Genomic DNA, 20,544 nt, shown 5'->3' on the forward strand with positions numbered 1-20,544 from the left:
TACTTTCATGTGTTGTAACTTTATTATTTTATATTACATGTAAGGTAAGTGTTCTTCCTTTGTAAAGGATGAAAAGTGTGTGTGTACGTGTGTGTGTGTGTAATGAATGGAAGTTGTTTTGTGGATAATGGTTATCTAAAGTCATCAGTCTAAATGCAGTATGTTTATGATATGAAATAAACGCCACTCTTCACGTTCAAGCCACTACCATCTTCTACTGATATGTATGAACTGATATGATTTGATATGAGAATAAGGAGATATGAAGATATGCTTGTGTAGCCTCCAGTAGGGCAGATATATTGCAAACCGTATTGACAAATCACAATAAAACATGCTATTCAGAATGAAGATTATATGAGGAGATAAGGGGGAAAGAATGAATGTGAATAAGTCTGAAAGATATGCTTTTGATTCTGGATTCCGAGTACACGGCTGACATGAAGATGGATTTGTCTTGAGTTATGTTAAGTCGGTGTTTAGTATAAGCCCAAGTTATGAGTTGGTGTACCGAGTCTGTCTAAGTTCTGTATACACCATTGGGCGTACCCTATGTGATATGTATATGATCTCTGGAAAAGTTAATATATTATACTAAGTAATGTGTTGAATGATTTTTCTTTGGAATTCACTAAGTTCATATGAACTTACTCTGTTTTTCTTTTTCGTTCTCAGAATATGTTGATTGAAGGAAGTTTGATCAAGGGATACACCAAATAGCTGTTTAGATTGTGAAATGTTTGTTTTGTGTCCATATCATGCATGCTTTAAGGGGGTGGCGCCTACGTGCATTTTGAAAATGATGTGTATATAAAACTTCTGTTATTTAAGACCTTGTTTTGATGAAACTTTTATAAAATATTAATGTTTGAGTTAAGTCAATGTATTTTATTACTAAAGTATGCCTAGGTATTTTTTATATTTTATATAAAAAAATAAGAATATTTCCAAAATAATATTTATTGTTTTATAAAAGTAATGGATTTTTTATAAATTTACAAATCAATTGAAATTTAGTTGATAAGTATGTAATGATCTAGTACAAACTATTTATATCATTCACATGGTGGGTGTGTAAGAAGGGCAGTAAATGTTTGTAATTTGTAAATTACGTAAATCGAAATTTGTAAATCTATCTAAAAATTTAAATTTATTTATTATCTATAATATTATTTGAGTAATATTATTTATAAATTATCTATCAGATATTCGAATTTATAAAAAAAATTAATTTCGAAAAAATTTAATTATCTTTAGGAATGCCAAATTTGCAAAAATAAAACTAATTTCAATTTTTTTTGGATATCCTAATTTGCAAAAGTTTGAATTTGAATTGGCTAGAATACTTTAGGTTTAAAGGTGTAAAAAACCCTCAAACTTTTTCAAAAAAAGCAATTAAGTCTCTGTCTCTCTCTCTCTCACTCAATTAAGTACTTGAACTTTCAAAATGCATCAAACAGGCCCTCAAACTTCTTCAAAAAAAAGCAATTAAGCCCTGCTTTTTTCACTCAATTAGGTACTTGAACTTTCAAAATACATCAAGAAGACCTTTAAAAGTTTTCAAAAAAGCAATTAAACCCATGCTCTTATTAAAAATTAGAAAAAAAATTATAAAAAATAAAAAATTATTAAATTTTAGAAAAATTATTAAATTTTAAAAATATAAAAAAAATTGTAAAATTTTATAAAAATCATAAAAAAACTAGGGGTCGTTAATTTGATTATGATTTTTATAAAAATTTACAATTTTTTATATTTTTATGATTTTTATAAAAAAATTCTAATGTTTAATAAATTTTAATTTTTTCATATTTTTATTAAAATTTAATAATTTTTTAATTTTTTAATTTTTTCTAATTTTTTTCTAATTTTTAATAAAGCCAAGGGATTAATTACTTTTTTTTAAAAAAAGTTTGAGGGTTTTTTTGATGCATTTTGAAAGTTCAAGTACCCACTTGAATGTAAAAAAAAAGTAGGGGCTTAATTGCTTTTTTAAAAAAGGTTTGAGGATTTTTTTGATGCATTTTAAAAATTCAAGTACACAAATGAGTGCAAAAAAATGCAAAAAATTAATTACTTTTTTTTTTTAAAGTTTGAAAACTTTTTAGACCTTAAGCTAATATTTTATATTCATAATCAAATTTATAAGCATTTTACAACATGTGAATTTAAATATCCGGATTTTAGACTGTTATTCAAATTAATAATATAAATTTAAGTAATAAATATGTAAAATACCAATCACATCTACTTCCAATCCATAATTTTAAAATCTAAATTCAAATATAATTCCAAATATTAAATAGGGAATATCTGAATTCGTTGTACAAATTGCCAAGATCTAATAAAAATTACCAAAATTAAATTGGTGGGATTGTCCAAGTTCGGTGTAGGCCGAATCTAGGTGGGCTTGGCCTATACAACCCATCGTCAGTTACCGCTCTCAGATCTCTCTCTTCGTTTTTCTTTTTAATTTCATTTCAAATTTCCGTTTGTTTCTTCTAGTCTTTGATTCTCCGTCATTTCTTTTTCATACTTGATTTGAATCCCTACACTGAGTTCGCATTCTCGTTCATTGTAATTATCCGAATTATAAAAGTAGAGATCATCAGAGACCGGCGATCAATTCTCTGTTTCGATTCTGTATATGCGTTAAGAGTGTGATATGGAGGGTTTACCTACAACCACTAAAGGAGATAAACGATGGAGATCGAAGAATCTGCAAACATCCAAGCCTTCTTTGTTGATGGCTTTTTTCTCTTGCATCGCTTGGCTCTATGTCGCTGGCCGGTTCGTATTCTTTTTCTCTTCGTTTTTATTTTTTGCTTCTCGATATTCAAATCCATTGCGCAAGTTTCGTCGAATTTTTCATTTTGGTTTGTATTTAGAAAGGGAAAAAGAAGATCGTAAAATCTAAATTCGCATTCAATTAAATCAGCTTAACATTTTTTTGTTGATTATTGGTTTTTTAATAAATTTCCGTAGCTAGCAAATTTATTAATCTGAATTATTTTTTATTTTACGAAAATTTGATGAACATTAGGTTTTTTTTTCTTTTTCTTCATTTTTCTTTCTCAATTGTTAATTCCTCCGTCTGTTCGTGGAATTTGGTTTTCCATTTCGGACTGTATTTAGGGAAAAGTTAGGATCGTAGACTCTAATTTTATATTCAATTTCACCTTTTTAAAATAAATCTTCATAGCTGAAATTTTGATTAATCTGAATTTTTTTTTGTGAAAAAGTGATAAAAATTAGGGGGTTTTTTCCCCCATTTTCTTCATTTTTATTTCTCAATTGTTTATTTCACCGTCTGTTCGTGGTATTTGGTTTTCCATTTCTGACAGTATTTAGGGCAAAAATAGGATCGTAGAATTCTAAATTTATATTCAATTAAATCAGCCTAACATTTTTGTTAATAATTGTTTTTAATAAAGTTTCGTAGCTAATAAATTTATTAATCTGAATTATTATTTATTTTGCGAAATTTGATAAAAAATTATGTTGTTTTTTCTTTGTCTTCATTTTTGTTTCTCAATTGTTAATTCCAATCCGCTAGTTCGTGGAATTAGGTTTTTCATTTCGAGTTGTATATAGGGGAAAAGAAAAGATCGTAGAATCTAAATTTATAGTCAATTATATCAGCCTAACATTTTTGTTAATTATTGTTTCATTTCCGTACCTAACAAATTGATTAATCTGATTAAGTTATTTATTATTTATTTTGCACTGATAAAAGATTAGGTTGTTTTTTCTTTGTCTTCATTTTTTCTTCTCAATTATTAATTTCAATGCGCCATTTTGTGGAATTTGGTTTTTCATTTTGGATTGTATTTAGGGGGAAAAAATAGGATCGTGGAATTGAAATTTATATTCAATTAAATCAGCCTAACATTTTTGTTAATTATTGTTTGTTTCTAATCAATTTCCATAGCGAGCAAATTGATTAATCTGAATTACTTATTTACTATTTATTTTGCAAAATATACTGATGAAAATTAGGTTGTGGCAAGATGCGGAAAACAGAACATTGCTTGCTAATCTTCTTAAGAAGAACATGGAACAGGTTAGGACTCAAAAGCCAAACAAATTGTTCTTGTCATAGCCTATGTCCTTAGTTACTATTTGTTGTAGAATAGAATGTGTAGTATTTGATTATTGCTCACTGTAAAGTACGATGCTAAGTAATTAGAATGTGTCTATTTTCCCTATGATGTTTGTCTTTCCTATTTGTAGAGACCAAAGGTTCTTACTGTTGAAGATAAGCTGATGGTCCTCGGATGCAAGTACGCTCTTCAATTCTCATTCTTACCACCCATCTCGCAATTTTTATGGTATAATATGACTGTTTCTGTTTTCTTGCATCGTGCTAAAAAATAAACTTGAACTTTAGGGATCTAGAGAAGAGGATTGTAGAAGCAGAGATGGACTTGACGTTAGCTAAGAATCAAGGATACCTCAAGAACCAGTTGCGACAAAGTGAGTCTTTTTCAGAAAAAAAGCTTCTTGCAGTTATTGGCGTTTATACTGGATTTGGTAGTTACTTGAAGCGACAAACATCTAGAGGATCTTGGATGCCTAGAGGTTAGCCCTTCTACTAGTCTACTACTATGCTGTTTTGTTGTTTGAACATATACATGGCTAAATAAACCACATTTTTCTGGTTTTGACAGGTGATGCGTTAAAAAAACTGGAGGAAAGAGGAGTAGTGGTACGATTTGTAATTGGTCGGAGGTATATCATAATCTTTTACATTTAATTCCCATGTTTTTTATATGAATTATTTCTCTTCCTTCTTCTGTTTCATTCCTCTGCTATTGAATATGCTGCAATTGTTGGGCACAAATGGGATTAATTACTCTGTAATTTGTAGTGCTAATCGAGGTGATAGCTTGGATCGCCATATTGATGAGGAAAATCATAGGACAAAGGATTTCTTTATTCTTGTAAGTGATAAAATTTGAATATGATTGCAAATTTGATTGCTAAATTTTTCTTTGAAGGCCTAGATATCCTGCATGAATGCTAAATCTTTTGTTTGCATGGATAACAAAACCATTCTCGCAATGTTTCTGTAATTGGATGCAAGACTTTGTCTTTTGTATAATTTTCCTTTTCCATTTCCTTATTGAAACCTGACTGACTTAAATGTTGACTTACCTCATTTGATTAATCAGGAGGGTCATGAGGAGGCTCAAGAGGAGCTCCCTAAGAAAGTAAAATTCTTCTTCAGTACCGCAGTTCAAAATTGGGATGCTGAGTTTTATGTAAAAGTTAATGATAATATTGATATTGATCTAGGTGGGACTTCTGCCCTTTTTAGTTGTATAGAATTTCACAACTTTTTGGCTCTTGGCTTATTTATATTTATCCACTAGAAGTCTAGAACTCTAATATATCATCTACCTTTTTCCTACTTGACAGAGGGATTGATTGGACTTCTCGAACACCGACGTGGACAAGACAGTGCTTATGTTGGATGCATGAAGTCAGGAGAAGTGGTTTCTGAAGAGTATGTATATTTGATATGTAGTTTGTTATTGTCTGTTACCTGAAATAGATCTCAACATAAACCTATATAGTTCTTTCTACATTTCCCATTCCTTTAATTGCTTATACCATGTTCAATCTTCTCAACCAAAAAAACAAAAAAGATCCCAATTATAGAAGCTAGAAAATAATAATCATACTCCAGTTTAAATATATTGATAATGCATCAATGAGGACATATAATCATACAATGTACCTATTTTTTTACCTTCCACAACTGTTCCTTTGTTGATTGCAGCATGTCTGGACAGTTTTGTATATATATCTTTGAATGTTTGATTGTGGTTTCTTTTCCTAACTAGATCTGGGAAGATATTCATTCTTTTAAATGGTACTTTGAGCTTGAGTTGTTTACATCCTAAGGTTCTGAGTTCAGCTTTTGAGTACTTAAAATTTGTTTATTCCAGGGGAAAGGATTGGTATGAACCTGATTGGTGGAAATTTGGGGATGAGAAATCGTAAGTTATCTAGCTTCTGGATGATTGCACAACCATATTTGTGCTTTTTGTATTTTTCGTACTATACTCTTTTCCCATTAGAGTGTCATCTTGCTTCATAGGGGTTCCTGTCCTCTTTAATAGTTTCCGGTTATATGATAACTTGATTGGCGTTCTTCTGTTCAGGTACTTCCAACATGCCTCTGGTTCCCTTTTTATTCTCTCCAAAAATCTTGCTCAGTATATCAATGTAAACAGGTTAGTTGTTATTTGTTAATGTATATCTTTTAAAGAATGAGATACACACTACTATGAGCTTCTGAATCTATCAAGAAACTAAGGGGTCTTGACATTAGCGATTAAAATAGTTTGTTGATTCGTTTTTGAAAAGTTTGTGCCATGAACTATTCTGTAACGCGATTAAATTGCTCAAATGTCTTGAGTGAATTTGAATTTTACCTCAGCTTATAATACCTGCAGTGCATCTTTGAAGACTTATGCATATGATGATACATCTGTGGGATCTTGGATGATGGGTGTTAAGGCAACTTATATAGACGATAATCGTCTTTGCTGTGGTAGCATCAGACAAGGTGAACTTGCCTCCATAATATATTCTTGTTAAAACTTTTTACAGCTTTTACATATATATCTGATCTTCTAATTTGCTTGGATAAAAAATTGCAATTTCAGAAAAAGATATAGACAAGTTAACACACAAATCACTTCAATCATTGAATAACTGTCTCTTATTTCACCCTCATTCAGATACTGCATATGAGCTCTAGGACTTGGCCGGTAGTTGCTTTACCTGTTTGATCTTTGGTTGGCTATTAGAAGCATGCACTTTAGCCTTTTGTTTTTATGATATATGGTTTACGGATTTATTTAGGGTTAATTGCACCGAACGTCCTCTACCTATAGCTCAGATTCTAAATTGGTCTTGAAGTACACTAGTATCACATCAATCAAGTTCTTTCATCAAGGTAGCAATTAGCTTGAGCCTTAAATGTCATCTCAAATTTGATGCAAAGCATATTTAAAACATGTGGATCAAATTGTAATCATGTGCGTACCAATTGCATAGATAGCTTGATATGATGTGTCAAAAAAATGAGCATTCTATTTTTTGTAGCCACATCATATCCAAGGTGTTCATGCAATAGGTACGCATGTATTTACAATTTGATCTACATGTTTTAAATGTGCTTCATGTCATATTCGAACTGCCATTTAACGCTTAAACTGCTAGTTAAACAATATTTTAAGAACATTCGGTGCAATTAACTGATTTGTTTGTCAAATATTCATTTTATGATGCAGGGGGAGCTACTAACTTAACAATGCAGCTTTACATTAACAACCTATATCTTCTACTGTCTAATTTTCAGATAAGGTGTGTTCTTTGGCTTGAGAAGAGAACATGGCTAACTTTTTTATCAGTTTAAAGGCCAACTAATTTGAGGGTTATCCGAGCTAGTTCAGATAGATGTTCGAGTGTCAAAATTACTCTTTTGCAACATCATGCGGACATCTTTTTACCGGATACAGCGGCATTAAGGTACTTTTGAGAGTGTCGGATGGATCATTTTATTAGTAGATATTGATATACGATTTATTTAGGGGGGTTAAACACAGCTTAATACTTTTTTCACAAGCTCCATTCTAGTATTTCATTTCTTCAATGTAGTAGCTTCAAGCCTCCAATACTTTTTTCACAAGTGACTGCTATTGATTCCTTTCTTTGAGTTAATTCTGAATGCAGATTGGCTCGATAATTACCCAATCAGACTTGAGTACTTTTTTAGTTGAACTCCAAAATGCTTACAAGCACTGGTGTCTCACTTACATCTTTATGTTGAAATGGCAGTGTTGAGGCTTTGATGATTTTGGTGTCTTAGGTTCAAGTCTCCACTTATGATTCTTTCTAGGATTAAATTGTTTTTTTATAGATTTTATATAAAAATCTAAAAGAACAAAAATATTATCATAAGAATATTTGTTACCTTTTAAATAGAAAGATTTTTGTCATTTTTCAATTAAGTTAGATGTTCAATTAAATTGTGGCAACGACTCAGTTGAAGACTTAAATGATTTTATATTTTCGGACAGTAAAATATGAATTGTGGTGGTATGCTAAAATAAAACCATTGGTTGCAAATTTTGTCAAAGTATAGGGACTAGGAGCAAAGTTTGACTCTTTGGTAAATGAATAATTTTTCTTCAATTTCCTCTAAAAGAAAAACTCATAATTTTCGCCCTATTGCCTAAATTTAACCCCATCAGGGGGGCATGGGCAATTGGGTTATTAATTAATATAGCTCACAAGGATTATGGTTCCAATTAACAAAACTAAAGTTAAAATAGTTGTAGAAATTCAAAAGAAACAAATAACAAGAATATCTGAAAGAACTATTATAGGTTTTCATTTATCATGATTCTGTTTAAGGGCTCTGTAAGATGAAACCAAAACATAAATTAAAAAGAGATGTAAATTCTTGAATTCGAAAATCCATTTTGATTACTTGATTTAATCATGCAATAATTAAGCTAACCAAATATAATTTTTGAGTTAATTCAACCAATAATTTAAACTCCAAAAATCTAAAATAAAATATGTAAATCCGAATTAAATGAGTGACTCTAAAATGCAAGTGAAAGAAGAAACAGAGAAGTAGGGGTTTATTAGTTTATGGCCTGCTACCTTCTTGTTTCTATCAAACAGGGTTCTCAGAGATGATATTAAATAAGAGACCACTGTTTACGTGGATAAGTAGAGTAACTTATCATGATAAGTCCTTTACCTATGACAATGCTTTTTGGTGTTCGCACGTGCTGGAAGTGGGTCCTTTGATTAAAACAAAAAGACCACCCGACAGCTGTCTCTACCATGTTTAAAACATGACAACAGTTGAGGATTCACACCATTTTTTAACTTTGAGCTATAACCCTATTTTATTGTTTAAAACAATTTATATAATTTTTTATAATTAAATTTAAATAAAAAAAAATTTCATTTCTAGAACAATGAAATAAGCTATTTGGGGGAGTTCAGGCATGGGTTTGAAATTTTTAAAATAAAAAAAAAATCTCAACTTAACCCCATTCGATGAATGAATATTTTATGTGTAAAGTTTAATCACTGTCAAAAAATAAGTGAGAACAATAAACAACTTTAAGAGTAACAAAATAAGCTAAGTGGGTATTTGGTCTTTAAAATGTAAGACAATCACATCGACTCAATGTAATATTCGAAATCTAAAAAGGAGAATGCAATTATGTAATCTTACATTACTGTTGGAAATCGATTCCATGAATCAAAAATACCCTAAGAATTTTCCTGGATTTAATATAGATGTAGGTGTCAGTTATAGATTTAATATCAATACAGGTATTTGTGATAACACCGATTATTTAACGAGGTTTAGGTTAAATGTATTATTAAATTTATAATTTCAAACTAAATATATTATAATAAAGAGCCAAATTAAGGGAAAAATTAAAAATAAACCTTTTAAAATAATTGAAAATTATAGAAATTCAAATTCAAATACACTTTATTTTAAAATGATAATATAAAGAATGAATGGTGCATTTGGTTAAAAGAATCTAAGATTCACTATTCTTGAAATTATATTATTATGTTTGGGTAAATAAGATTACCCTGAACCAATAATATATTTGACAAACACATAATTTTGAACTAACATACATATGGCTCTCATTTTCTCCACGATTATCATTTCAATTGGAAAAGGTTGGTTTTTATGCATTAGGACGGAAAATGGCCATCCCTCCTATTTTCTTTCCTCTCACTTTTCTTTCCACCAAAGCACACTCAAAAAAAAAAAATTTCCCCACTTTTCCACCCTTTCCTCCCATACTTTTCCACTTAACCAAACATAGCCTAAAGGATAAAACATAAAGCAAACCAACCAAAGCTCTAGCCTCATTTAACAAATAACTCAAACTAGAAAAATCTAATTGATCATACTTAAAGCTTATTTATCACAAGTGCACAATCACTTTCAAGTATAATGTTGCGGAAGTCCAAGAACGACAAAGAGACATTTAATCCTTGAATTTGATAATTTTTTCCATCATGATCATTGAACTTTTCTTTGTCCACATTATTCATGAAATTTGGTAGCTTTTTTCAATCTTCTCCTTAAACTTGTATTCCATTGAAGTGTAATGACATGGCATCGAAATTGTCATTTCATCACCTAAATTTTTTTAATTTTTTGTGTATCTTTTAGATTTTATATTAATTTTTTTAAATGTCAAGTGATGAAATGATACTTTAAGAAAGTACCACGTCATCACACTTTAATGAAATCCAAGTTTATGAACCAAATTAGAAAGGTTTACCAACTTACAAAACTAATGTGGAGCCAAAGAACAATTTAAGGACCAAATGAAAAATATTACCAAATTTAAAGACTAAATGTTAGTTTATCCAAAGTTTTGATGAAATATAAGGCAGGTAGGCCCCTGCCTCCTGGCAACCCACATTCTCAATTGAGTACACCTGGTCAGTGTGTGTAAATGCCATAACTTTATCAATCAGAAAAGCAGCGGTGGAGCCCACCTGTGGGACCCGCCACTAGTAACGACTTTTATAAGGCAACTGACTTATCATATTCCATTTTTACCTGAAAAGAAATTAAATTTCGCAATCTAGTCCCTGCCTTTTTTTCTTCTTTAAATTTTAATTTTTAATTTTTGAGTATTTCACTATTTCTCTCTATTTATATTCCATTTCAAAAATCGAAGTCTAGAGCTTCAAACACTGATTTTCGCCTGAAAATTTTCTTTTCATTTTCCACTCAGGTATGTATGATTCTTTGAAAACAGAAAAGCTTTTCCTTTTTCCTTATTTATTTCCACTTTAATTTTTCTTTTTAAAATTTTTTCCATCGATTTTAAGTTCAAAAGTAAAGGCTCTAATTGATCAAGAATCAAGATTAGGTTTCCGTTTAAATTCCTCGTTATTATCGATCTAATCTCGATCCTTTGGGTGATTTTGAATTAGATCAGTTCTTTCTTTGGTTTTTTTTTTTTTTTTTTGGTTGTCTGCTTTGTATCTGTTTGTTTTGATCTTTGAATCGAATCTTTATGTTCTGTTTGGTTATTGAGAAAATGGACGAATCGTGGACGTAGAAAACTAAAATCATTTCAGCTTTGACGGTAACTTTTCGCTCTCTTTTTTCAGTCGGAGCTGCGTTGTTATCTTTGTTCGCTGTTTTGTTGATGATCAGTCTTGATTCTTGATATCTTTTAATTATAATCAGTTCAAATGGTTTTTAAAAGCATTACTTTGTGAAAGCTAAACACGCTAGAATTCACTCGAATTTTGAATTCTTTAAGTTAAACTGCACTAGACTCTGTTTTAACGATAATATCAAAAGGTATTTACAATAATTATCGAATAGGATACATATGCAAGGATACTCTAAATATTATTATTTGTTGATTGGAATCAATTGACTCTCCTACTAAGGAATCTAAGACATTTTATCGAATTTGATTCTTGTTTGCATAGAATTTGGAGTGCAGGTATGATCAATTTGTGTTTTTTCTTTTCTTTTCTTTCTTGGGTTGCCAAACTTACTCATGTTAATATTTGGTGAAGTTTCAGAGAGGAGGAATGGCTTCTGAGAAGAGGTCTGCTCTCAATAAAGAACTTCTTTTCTTAATCTTACAGTTTTGCAACGATGAAGGATATAAACGAACAGCTCATATGTAAGTTTCAGTTCAATCATGTTCTAGAATGGATGTTTTACTTCTATGTCTTCTGTTTTGATGCTTGGAACTGATTTGATTTGTAGATTTGAGCGTGAGAGTGGATGTTACTTTGACCTGGAGTTTTTTGAAGACTTGGTGCTGAACGGAAAGTGGAATAAAGTCGAGAAATATCTTTCTGGTTTCACAAGCATCAATGACAACAAGTACTCGACCAAGATTTATTTTGAAATCAGAAAGCTGAATTTCCTTGAGGCATTGGACAAGTGAGGGATATTGGTTCTCTTCTATAAGCATTTAGATAAGCATCTTCATGCAATTTTGCGCGTCAAGCATTTATTTTACATGCAATTGGTTGATTGTTGCATCAGAAATGATCGTGCAAAGGCTTTGGATATCCTGATGAAGGACTTGAAAGTTTTTGCTCAGGACAATGAAGAGTTATATAGAGAAATGACTCAGCTTTTAACATTAGATAATTTCAGGTACATGTTTCACACAAATGGTTAACTTCGGATTTTTGCAGCATTAGCATGATGATATGAGAGTTAAAAGATCCACCTGGGTTTTACAGGGAACATGAGTTGCTCTCTATGTATGAAGATGCAGAGTCTTCAAGGAAAATTTTGATGGATGAACTCAAGAAACTTATTGAAGTGAATCCAATTTTCCATGGAAAACTGAAATTTCCTGTCATCAAAAGCCAAAGGTTGAGACGTCTCATTAATCAAGGGTAGCAGCCTTTCTCTCAGTTTGTTGGTTTCCCTTCTTCTTTATGTTACGTTAGCCTTTTCTGAATAGATTTTATTCATCTCTTCAATAAAGTTAATTGAAATTACTTTTTAAATCTGTCTGTTGCAGCTTCAGCATCTACTGAAATTTTCTTTATTTCTAGACTTAAAGAACTAACTTTTTATTGTGATCTAACAGCCTAAACTGGCAGCACATTCAATGTAAATATCCTCAGCCTAATCCTGATATAGAAACTCTCTTTGAGGATCATGTTTGCCAATGGCCACATGATCATTTGTTCATGCAATCCACTGACAATCCACAGGTAAAGGAAGGGGAAAATTTTCTTTTGGTTTCCTTCTCCCAACAATTATAAGGACAGCAATTATCTATACAATGATGCTTATGGAATGCTTTTAAATTTTAATGTTTAGCTAGATGCATCACTACCTGTTTTCCCATCCAGCTGGTTTTGTGGCCCTTCTACTGTAACTCAAGCTGTTTCTAGAGAAGATATTTGTGTCAGTGGTCCAATAACATCAGGTAGGGGTTATAATAATCATATTGGTGAGTTTCAGGTCTCAGAATTGAGGTGATTTAATGTATTCATTCTGTACATTTAACAATGTTTTTCTTACCTTTATTGCCACCTATTTAGTAGCTACAACTTCAGTTAATATGAGGGATTCCAATACCATGTCTCAGAATAGCCTACTGGGAGCTGAATATAAGGTAAGGAGGGCCAAGGTTACTGCAGCTTTATTTTTCACTGCTAACTCTAAAATTATTCATTTAACTTGATGCTTAGGTCGCATCTACTGTTCTTCATTCTGGTCGAAATCACAGCCCTGAATCCAGTGTTTCTGATGACTTGCCAATTATCTCCATGAATAATGGTATGCTTCAAAATTTTGAACCAGTCAGCCATACCGACTTGCCCAAGACTGTTGCACGGATATTGAATGAGTCATCTTCTCCAATGAGCATGGATTTTCATCCTGTACAGCAGACATTTCTTCTAGGTTAGTTGCCCTCCATGTCCTCCCCCTAAGCGCTTGTCATCGTTATAGGGATTATTTGATTGAATAGTCTATCTTGAATGATGTTCACCTATTAGTTTTGGTTCTTTCAGTTGGAACCGACATTGGGGACATTGGGTTGTGGGATGTTAATTTAGGGGTAAAAATGCTCTCAAGAAATTTTACGGTTTGGAATATTGGAGCATGCTCCACAATGTTCAAGGTTTGTCCCTTTGAATTTGATTTACATATCTTTGCAAGAAATGTTTTGTTACTTGCATCATATTAAACCTGAACATATTTGAATAAATGCAGACAGCCATGATGAAAGATCCTTGTATATCTGTTAATTGTATTGCTTGGAGTCCAAATGGTTCTTTCTTTGGTAAGTTCAATGTATTATTGGAAAACTTTATTTAGAAATAATATCTAATGAATCGGATATTGTTTTAATTTTACAACAAACTTTTTCTCTTCTTGAAAATAGGGATTGCTTATTCAAAACATATTGTGCAATTATATTCGTACCATGGTGTCACTGATGTTCAGCAGAAGTTGGAGGTAGCTTCATGTTTTTTATCTGGTTCTACAATTATTGATTTCAATGGCCTGGACCTGATATTAACTTCTTATTTTCTTTTCTTTTTTAAATTTTAGATTGATGCTCATGTTGATGGTGTTAATGATTTAGCATTTGCTACACCTAGCAAGCAACAGTTGGTCATAACTGGTGGCGATGACAAGCTAATTAAGGTGGTTTTTTAATCTTTCTCTCGGATAGAAAATTTTCATCATAGAGGAACTGATCCATCAACTAGCTGATTTCTTTTTCTTTTTTTTTTTTAAGGTATGGGATGTGATTACTGGAGTACAAATGCATAATTTAGAAGGCCATGAAGCTCCTGTTTATTCTCTCTGCCCTCATTGCAAGGATGGTATTCATGTAAGAGTTACTCTTGATTTACTATACTAATAATGCGTGGCATTTTAGATCTGTTGGTGATCATATAACATATTTGATACCTTTTCTTCCAGTTTATATTTTCAACATCAGTGGATGGAAAGATAAAAGCATGGCTATATGACAACATGGGTGCCAGAGTTCATATTGATGCTCCAGGTCTAGCATGCACAACAATAGCATATAGTGCTGATAATAAAAGGTTTGATTTGTTTTCCATGAATCTTCATTCAATGATATAGAATGTTATTTTTTCAAATGATAGATGTACTAATTTTTGGTGTTTTAAATGGATATTTTCACAGGCTGTTTTCATGTGGGACGAATAAAATTGGAGAATCATTCCTTGTTGAATGGAATGAAAGTGAAGGTGATGCTAAAAGAACCTACCAAGGACTTTGTGAAAATTCTTCAGCTGTTGTGCAGTTTAGTCCAATTAAGGAGAATTTCCTGGCGGCAGCAGATGACCATGTTATTAAAATATGGGATATGGATAAGGTTGAGCAATTGACAATTATTGATGCAGGAGACTTACCAGTAAGTTCTTTAGTCTTTCAGTCTTACTTCTTTAGAAGTGTTATGCAGAGAAAGTTTCTAAAATTTCAGGTTGAAATTACATTTATGTTGAAATTCAAGTAAAGGTTTCACTGTAGTACATATAAAGGATAGTCTAAGATATCTACTTCTTTTCTAATTTGAAGGCAAACCCACATATACGATTCAACAAGGATGGGACCTTGCTGGCTGTTATTGCAAGCGAAAACAAAATCAAGATCTTGGCAACAGCCTATGGCCTTCAGTTGCTGAATGCATCAGTAACTGGTTTTGTTAATTCCTCTTCAGATGTCTCTGATGGTCCAAGAAAGGTCTGCATTTTAGTTGTTATCCTACTGCAGCTGGTAGAAATTCACATTTCCTGATTCTTTTTGTTTGGTTTAGCATGTAATAAATCCAAGTTCAAGTGTTGCTAATTCCGGAGAAGCTGATGCCCATGTACCAACCGTGAGTAGTCATGAACTGAATTTTTCTTTTTTCTTTGGTGGGATAAATATCAAAGCTACCAATGAACTTTGGTCTATATGTGGTACATGAATTTTGATTTTGTGTAATTGCATACATGAAATTTCAATTTAATTCAATTTTCACAAAACACTAACACTGTTTGGTTGTTATCCTACTGCTGCTGGTAGAAATTCACATTTCCTGATTCTTTTTGTTTGGTTTAGCATGTAATAAATCCAAGTGTTGCTAATTCCGGAGAAGCTGATGCCCATGTCCCAACCGTGAGTAATCATGAACTGAATTTTTCCTTTTAGTGGGATAAATATCAAAGCTACCCATGAACTTTGGTCTATATATGGTACATGAATTTTGATTTTGTGCAGTTGCATACATGAAATTTCAATTTAATTCAATTTTCACAAAACACTAACACTGTTTGGTTGTTATCCTATTGCTGCTAGTAGAAATTCACATTTCCTGATTCTTTTTGTTTGGTTTAGCATGTAATAAATCCAAGTGTTGCTAATTCCGGAGAAGCTGATGCCCATGTCCCAACCGTGAGTAATCATGAACTGAATTTTTTCTTTTTGTGGGATAAATATCAAAGCTACCCATGAACTTTGGTCTATATATGGTACATGAATTTTGATTTTGTGCAATTGCATACATGAAATTTCAATTTAATTCAATTTTCACATAGCACTGACACTGTTTTCGACGTAACACCATTTTGCATTTACATATTGCATATATAGATAATTATGTTTATCCAACATGAAAATAAATGAATGTGTTCATCTTTGCAAATGTTTACGATTGAATCAATATCAAAGTTTCATATATATAATTGAATTAAAATCAAATTTTCATGTGTATAATAATATCACATCAAAGTTCATATATTACAATGTACATTGGATCAAAGTCCATGTGTAAAATTTGAGATGCCCAGTTTTTTTTCTAGGATTCATACGGTATCACATTGTGCAAATTGTCCATTTTTGTTAGAGAACATGTCCTATGCTAACTTATCAGCCTCCCTGCAGAACTGCGATGAGGAAAGGATAAAGGATGCAAAGCAAAAAATTATTGATAACGCCAATAACAAATCAGGTGTTTGTAAGATCATCCAAATCAGCATGCCTTCTCAGTGCAAGTCCTTGCAACTCAATGGTTACGGGGAAGCAGACAAGGTAAATATCCTCAGTAAGAAATTTCATGGTATGAGGACTTAACAAGTTCAAATTTATTTGCAAATATTTTCGTTCAATGCTTTCATCCGGGTTATATCCTCTTTCTAAATATTTGCTTTGAGAGAGCGAAACCTCTAAAGCTTAGTTAACCTGGTTACATACTGCAAAGTAATTTTATCATTATCTCTTTCTCTGACCACTGCAGATATCAAGGCTGATATACACCAATGCAGGTAATGCCATTTTGGCATTAGCTTCAAATGGCACACATTTGTTATGGAAATGGCCTCAAAATGACCTTAATTTGAGTGGAAAGGTAACAAAGAACCAATTAATATTCAAAACTTCCGGGTTTCAATTTATAATTCTTCATTAGTTGGATGTTTAGACGTAATTTTGTGGAAACATTCTATGTAGGCTACAACCGATGTTCCCCCTCAACTGTGGCAACCAAGAAGCTGCTCGCGAGTGATGACCAATGACCTTATAGACAGCACGCCTGAAGAAGCCGTGCCTTGTTTTGCTTTGTCAAAGAATGATTCATATCTGTTGTCAGCATCAGGAGGGATAATTTCCCTATTCAACATGCTGACATTTAAGGTTACTTTCCAATTTCTTCTATGCAACCATTTGTTAAAGTTTGTACGAAATCCATGCGAATCACGGTCCACTAACTTTCTAGTTTCTACTGATTAAAAAGAAATTACGGTCAGCTAGATAATCTCGATCTTTTCTTGAGCAGAGGATGATGTCTTTCATGTCACCATCACCTGCGGCAACAAGCCTAGCTTTCCACCCTCAGGATAACAACATAGTTGCTATTGGAATGGATGACTCCACTATATTGATATATCATGTCCGTTTCACAAAGGCATGTTTCTCCCCCTTTAAAGAGAAATATATAGTTGTCTGCAAGATAATGTTTTGAAGAGACGTCCTGAGACAAGGTGGTTGTTTTTTATTCACGCAGGTTAAAAGCAAGCTCAAGGGTCATTCTGGAAGAGTCACCGGGCTTGCTTTCTCTACTGCCATGGATTTGCTTGTTTCTTCTGGAGAAGATGCTCAGGTTGGTTTTTCTTTATACCTTAAATCAGACCTATAAATTAAGCAAGTCAGGTTAGTTGTAGATGGGGTCAATTATGATTTTAAAACTTTCAGGTCATTTTGGGTTCACGTCAGCTGGATTTATCAGTCGGTTTCTTCAAATTGGGTCATTTTAGTTGAGTTGGGCGGGTTCAGGTTATTGATCAAGTTGGGTATTTGGGTCAGAATTGATTGGCCTAACTTAGATATAAACCATCTCACTATCATAACCCTGCTCTATTGAGAAATCATTGGCAAATTGTAGTCTGATTTTTCAAGGTGACAGAAACTCATAAATTATGTTTTGTACTTTGTTTCCCCCCTATAACTGCAGATTTTCACATGGAATCTTGGTGGATGGGGGAAATGTAAAAGCAAACAATTGCAGTTCCCCGATGAGAGAATCCCAGTAAGGGGTTCAAATACCATGGTTCAGTTTCATCAGGATCAAGTAAACTTCCTCGTTGTGCATGAGACTCAACTTTCAATTTATGAAGCCAAAGAATTAGGATGTGTACAGCAGGTATGCCTCTCTCCCTCTCATTGATATGCAAAGATGCTTTGTTGAATGAAGAAGTGGAAGGACGGAAAGATAAGAGTGGAAATGCGGAAAGAAAATAGCATTTAGCGTGGTTAGTAGGATAGAAAAGTGAGGGAACAAAAATAGGAAAAATGTTCCGTATTTCATAGTAATGCATAAAAAAAAATTAAACTTTCTAAATTGGGATGATAAGAGAAAATAAACTGAGAAAATTTTAAGTGTGTTTATCTCTAATTAATCAACGGAAAGAAGATTACTTTTTTTTTCTTTTCATATTTTTATCTTTTTAATTTTTTCCAATTTTTTGTCGAGTGTAGTAAGGAAAGTTTAAGGGTTTGTTTGGTAGAATAGAAAAATTGAAGGGTGGAAAGAAGAGTGTAAAAGTGGAAAAAAAATCAATTTTGATTGTGGTTAGTGAAAAAGAAAAATGAGGGTAAAGAAAATAAGAAATATAATCATTTTTTATTTTCGTGAATAAAGAATAAGCCATTTCAATTTGAAATGATAGGAGGATCAACCTATTAGTTCAACCTAGAACCGACTGGTTGTCATATAATTGGAATGCACAAAACGAAGCTGAAAAAACCGGGTATAAAACCAGATGAACCGGCTTCAATATTTTCCGAGTTTTTAACTTTTTCTTTTGTTAATTTAGCCCATATTAATTATTTCTTCTAAGTGTGCTTGTTTTTAAAAATTTTTCTGTTTTCTTTTAATTTTAATGAAATTTTTGTTTTTTACGTGACAATTGTTGAACCAAAAGTAATAATTTGATCGATTCAATCATTGATAATATTGGTTTAATCATTTAAGTAGAATATTTAATCTACTCTTGTATTCACAGTGGATTCCTGAAGATTCTACAAGAATATCGCAAGCAACATTGTCATGCGATAGCCAGATGGTATTTGCGTGCTTTCTAGGGGGAATAGTGTCAATATTCGGTGCTTCAGATCTCCAGTTAAAATGCCAGATCCTTCCCATTTCCTATCTTCCTTATACTCCAAGGTATGTCCACATGGTTCATCTGCAATTGCATGCATAGCCTTCCCCTTTCTGAATTCTATTTTTAACTGTTTATTTGATAATTTTAAACACAAATAAGACCAGATAAAAATAATCAATACTTTTTTATACAAAACACAAAATTGACTAAATGTTCAAATTGAAGGTTTTTGTTTTTGTTTTAAAAGCATCTCTAGGGATTAGATTATTTACATAAGGATTAAATCTTTTTAAATGTGATCAAATAAGGGCCAAGGCTTTTTAAATGGTTAAGTAAGAGCCAATTTTTTTCGAATTTGCTCGAATTAGGGCTTTCCAAATGTTGTTTGAAATCATGTTGTTTACTCTTTTTCTTTTCTAAGTAATATCTGGCTTGGTTTTCATATGTTATATTTCAAACAATTTTGTATTACAAATTGGGGCGAAATGCTTGAAAAAAGCCCCTAATTTGAACAATGTTGAAAAGGTCAACTCCTAAAAGGTTTGGTTTCAATTTGCGGATATCGAACACAATATGAAGATACAAATGTTAGAACTTGAAAAATCATGTAAGCTATTAAGTTTATTGTAGGTTTTCTGAAAATAATGAATGGTGGGTGCAGAGGAAATGTGCACCCCCTTGCCGTAGCTGCAAATCCACATAAACCAACACAATTTGCAGTGGGACTGACAGATGGTGCAGTAATCGTTTTTGAGCCTCAAAAACCTGGTAATTCATGGTACCTTGCTGAATATGAGCCTGCAACTGCAAGCAGCTGCTTGCTCCAAGATGATTAAAAATATGTGAACCAATATTTTTAATTGCGCGTATACATAGAGAAAGACACACACGCATATATGTTTTAGATTTCAGAATCTTTATACATATCTTTTTGTCCCATGTATATTTGTTTGTCTTAGATTCGACAATCTTTATATTTGCATCTGTTTTAGTCTTTATTTTTTCCTTTAAATTAACTCAAATCACCTTCTAAATTAATGTATCAGATTGTTGATTTTAAAATGATTAATCAAATTTTAAGTTCAGATTCAATTGGATAAAAATGACAATTTAAATTGTGGATTTAAATATCTACCATTCTAATTTGAATATTAAAATTACTATTAATCTGAATTACTTATTTTGCGGATTTGGAAATGAATATATAAGTCTACCCTCCATAATTTTAGTTTCAGATTTATTTAAATATTTGATGGATAATACAAATTGTATTTATTTACTTAGATAATTGGCGAGGTTAAATCAATTAGAAATTTTCAAAAAGTTGGAAATATTTAC

The 20,544-nt window shown here is 32.0% G+C and overlaps 2 protein-coding genes across 10 annotated transcripts; both read left to right on the forward strand.

The window, feature by feature from the left end:
• The first annotated feature begins 2,362 nt into the window (after nucleotides 1-2,362).
• Nucleotides 2,363-7,871, forward strand: LOC107962907 (hydroxyproline O-galactosyltransferase HPGT3). Of its 2 annotated transcripts, none has more exons than XM_041095401.1 (12): nucleotides 2,363-2,790; nucleotides 4,000-4,063; nucleotides 4,234-4,283; nucleotides 4,391-4,581; nucleotides 4,671-4,731; nucleotides 4,871-4,943; nucleotides 5,175-5,298; nucleotides 5,422-5,509; nucleotides 5,955-6,005; nucleotides 6,171-6,242; nucleotides 6,465-6,577; nucleotides 7,308-7,871. In XM_041095401.1, exons 1-12 carry the CDS (start codon nucleotides 2,666-2,668, stop codon nucleotides 7,430-7,432), a joined length of 1,137 nt encoding a protein of 378 aa, XP_040951335.1. In that variant the 5' UTR covers nucleotides 2,363-2,665; the 3' UTR covers nucleotides 7,433-7,871. The 2 variants fall into 2 exon arrangements, with proteins under 2 accessions (XP_040951335.1, XP_016754952.2); XM_016899463.2 differs by having other exon boundaries at nucleotides 7,376-7,871.
• Nucleotides 7,872-10,717: 2,846 nt separating this feature from the next.
• Nucleotides 10,718-20,188, forward strand: LOC107962908 (protein TOPLESS). Of its 8 annotated transcripts, none has more exons than XM_041095404.1 (28): nucleotides 10,718-10,817; nucleotides 11,620-11,729; nucleotides 11,816-11,995; nucleotides 12,101-12,214; nucleotides 12,304-12,462; nucleotides 12,660-12,786; nucleotides 12,896-13,004; nucleotides 13,120-13,193; nucleotides 13,270-13,483; nucleotides 13,594-13,703; nucleotides 13,796-13,865; nucleotides 13,968-14,041; nucleotides 14,138-14,233; nucleotides 14,328-14,423; nucleotides 14,516-14,643; nucleotides 14,747-14,978; nucleotides 15,143-15,307; nucleotides 15,381-15,443; nucleotides 15,668-15,724; nucleotides 15,944-16,000; nucleotides 16,490-16,636; nucleotides 16,842-16,952; nucleotides 17,054-17,236; nucleotides 17,379-17,507; nucleotides 17,607-17,702; nucleotides 18,054-18,242; nucleotides 19,105-19,268; nucleotides 19,868-20,188. In XM_041095404.1, exons 2-28 carry the CDS (start codon nucleotides 11,635-11,637, stop codon nucleotides 20,040-20,042), a joined length of 3,414 nt encoding a protein of 1,137 aa, XP_040951338.1. In that variant the 5' UTR covers nucleotides 10,718-10,817; nucleotides 11,620-11,634; the 3' UTR covers nucleotides 20,043-20,188. The 8 variants fall into 8 exon arrangements, with proteins under 8 accessions (XP_040951338.1, XP_040951342.1, XP_040951340.1 ...); XM_041095408.1 differs by having other exon boundaries at nucleotides 10,723-10,817; nucleotides 19,837-20,188; XM_041095406.1 differs by having other exon boundaries at nucleotides 10,723-10,817; nucleotides 13,123-13,193.
• Nucleotides 20,189-20,544: the final 356 nt, after the last annotated feature.

Source organism: Gossypium hirsutum, chromosome D06 (assembly GCF_007990345.1).
Source record: "Gossypium hirsutum isolate 1008001.06 chromosome D06, Gossypium_hirsutum_v2.1, whole genome shotgun sequence".
Lineage (NCBI taxonomy): Eukaryota > Viridiplantae > Streptophyta > Magnoliopsida > Malvales > Malvaceae > Gossypium > Gossypium hirsutum.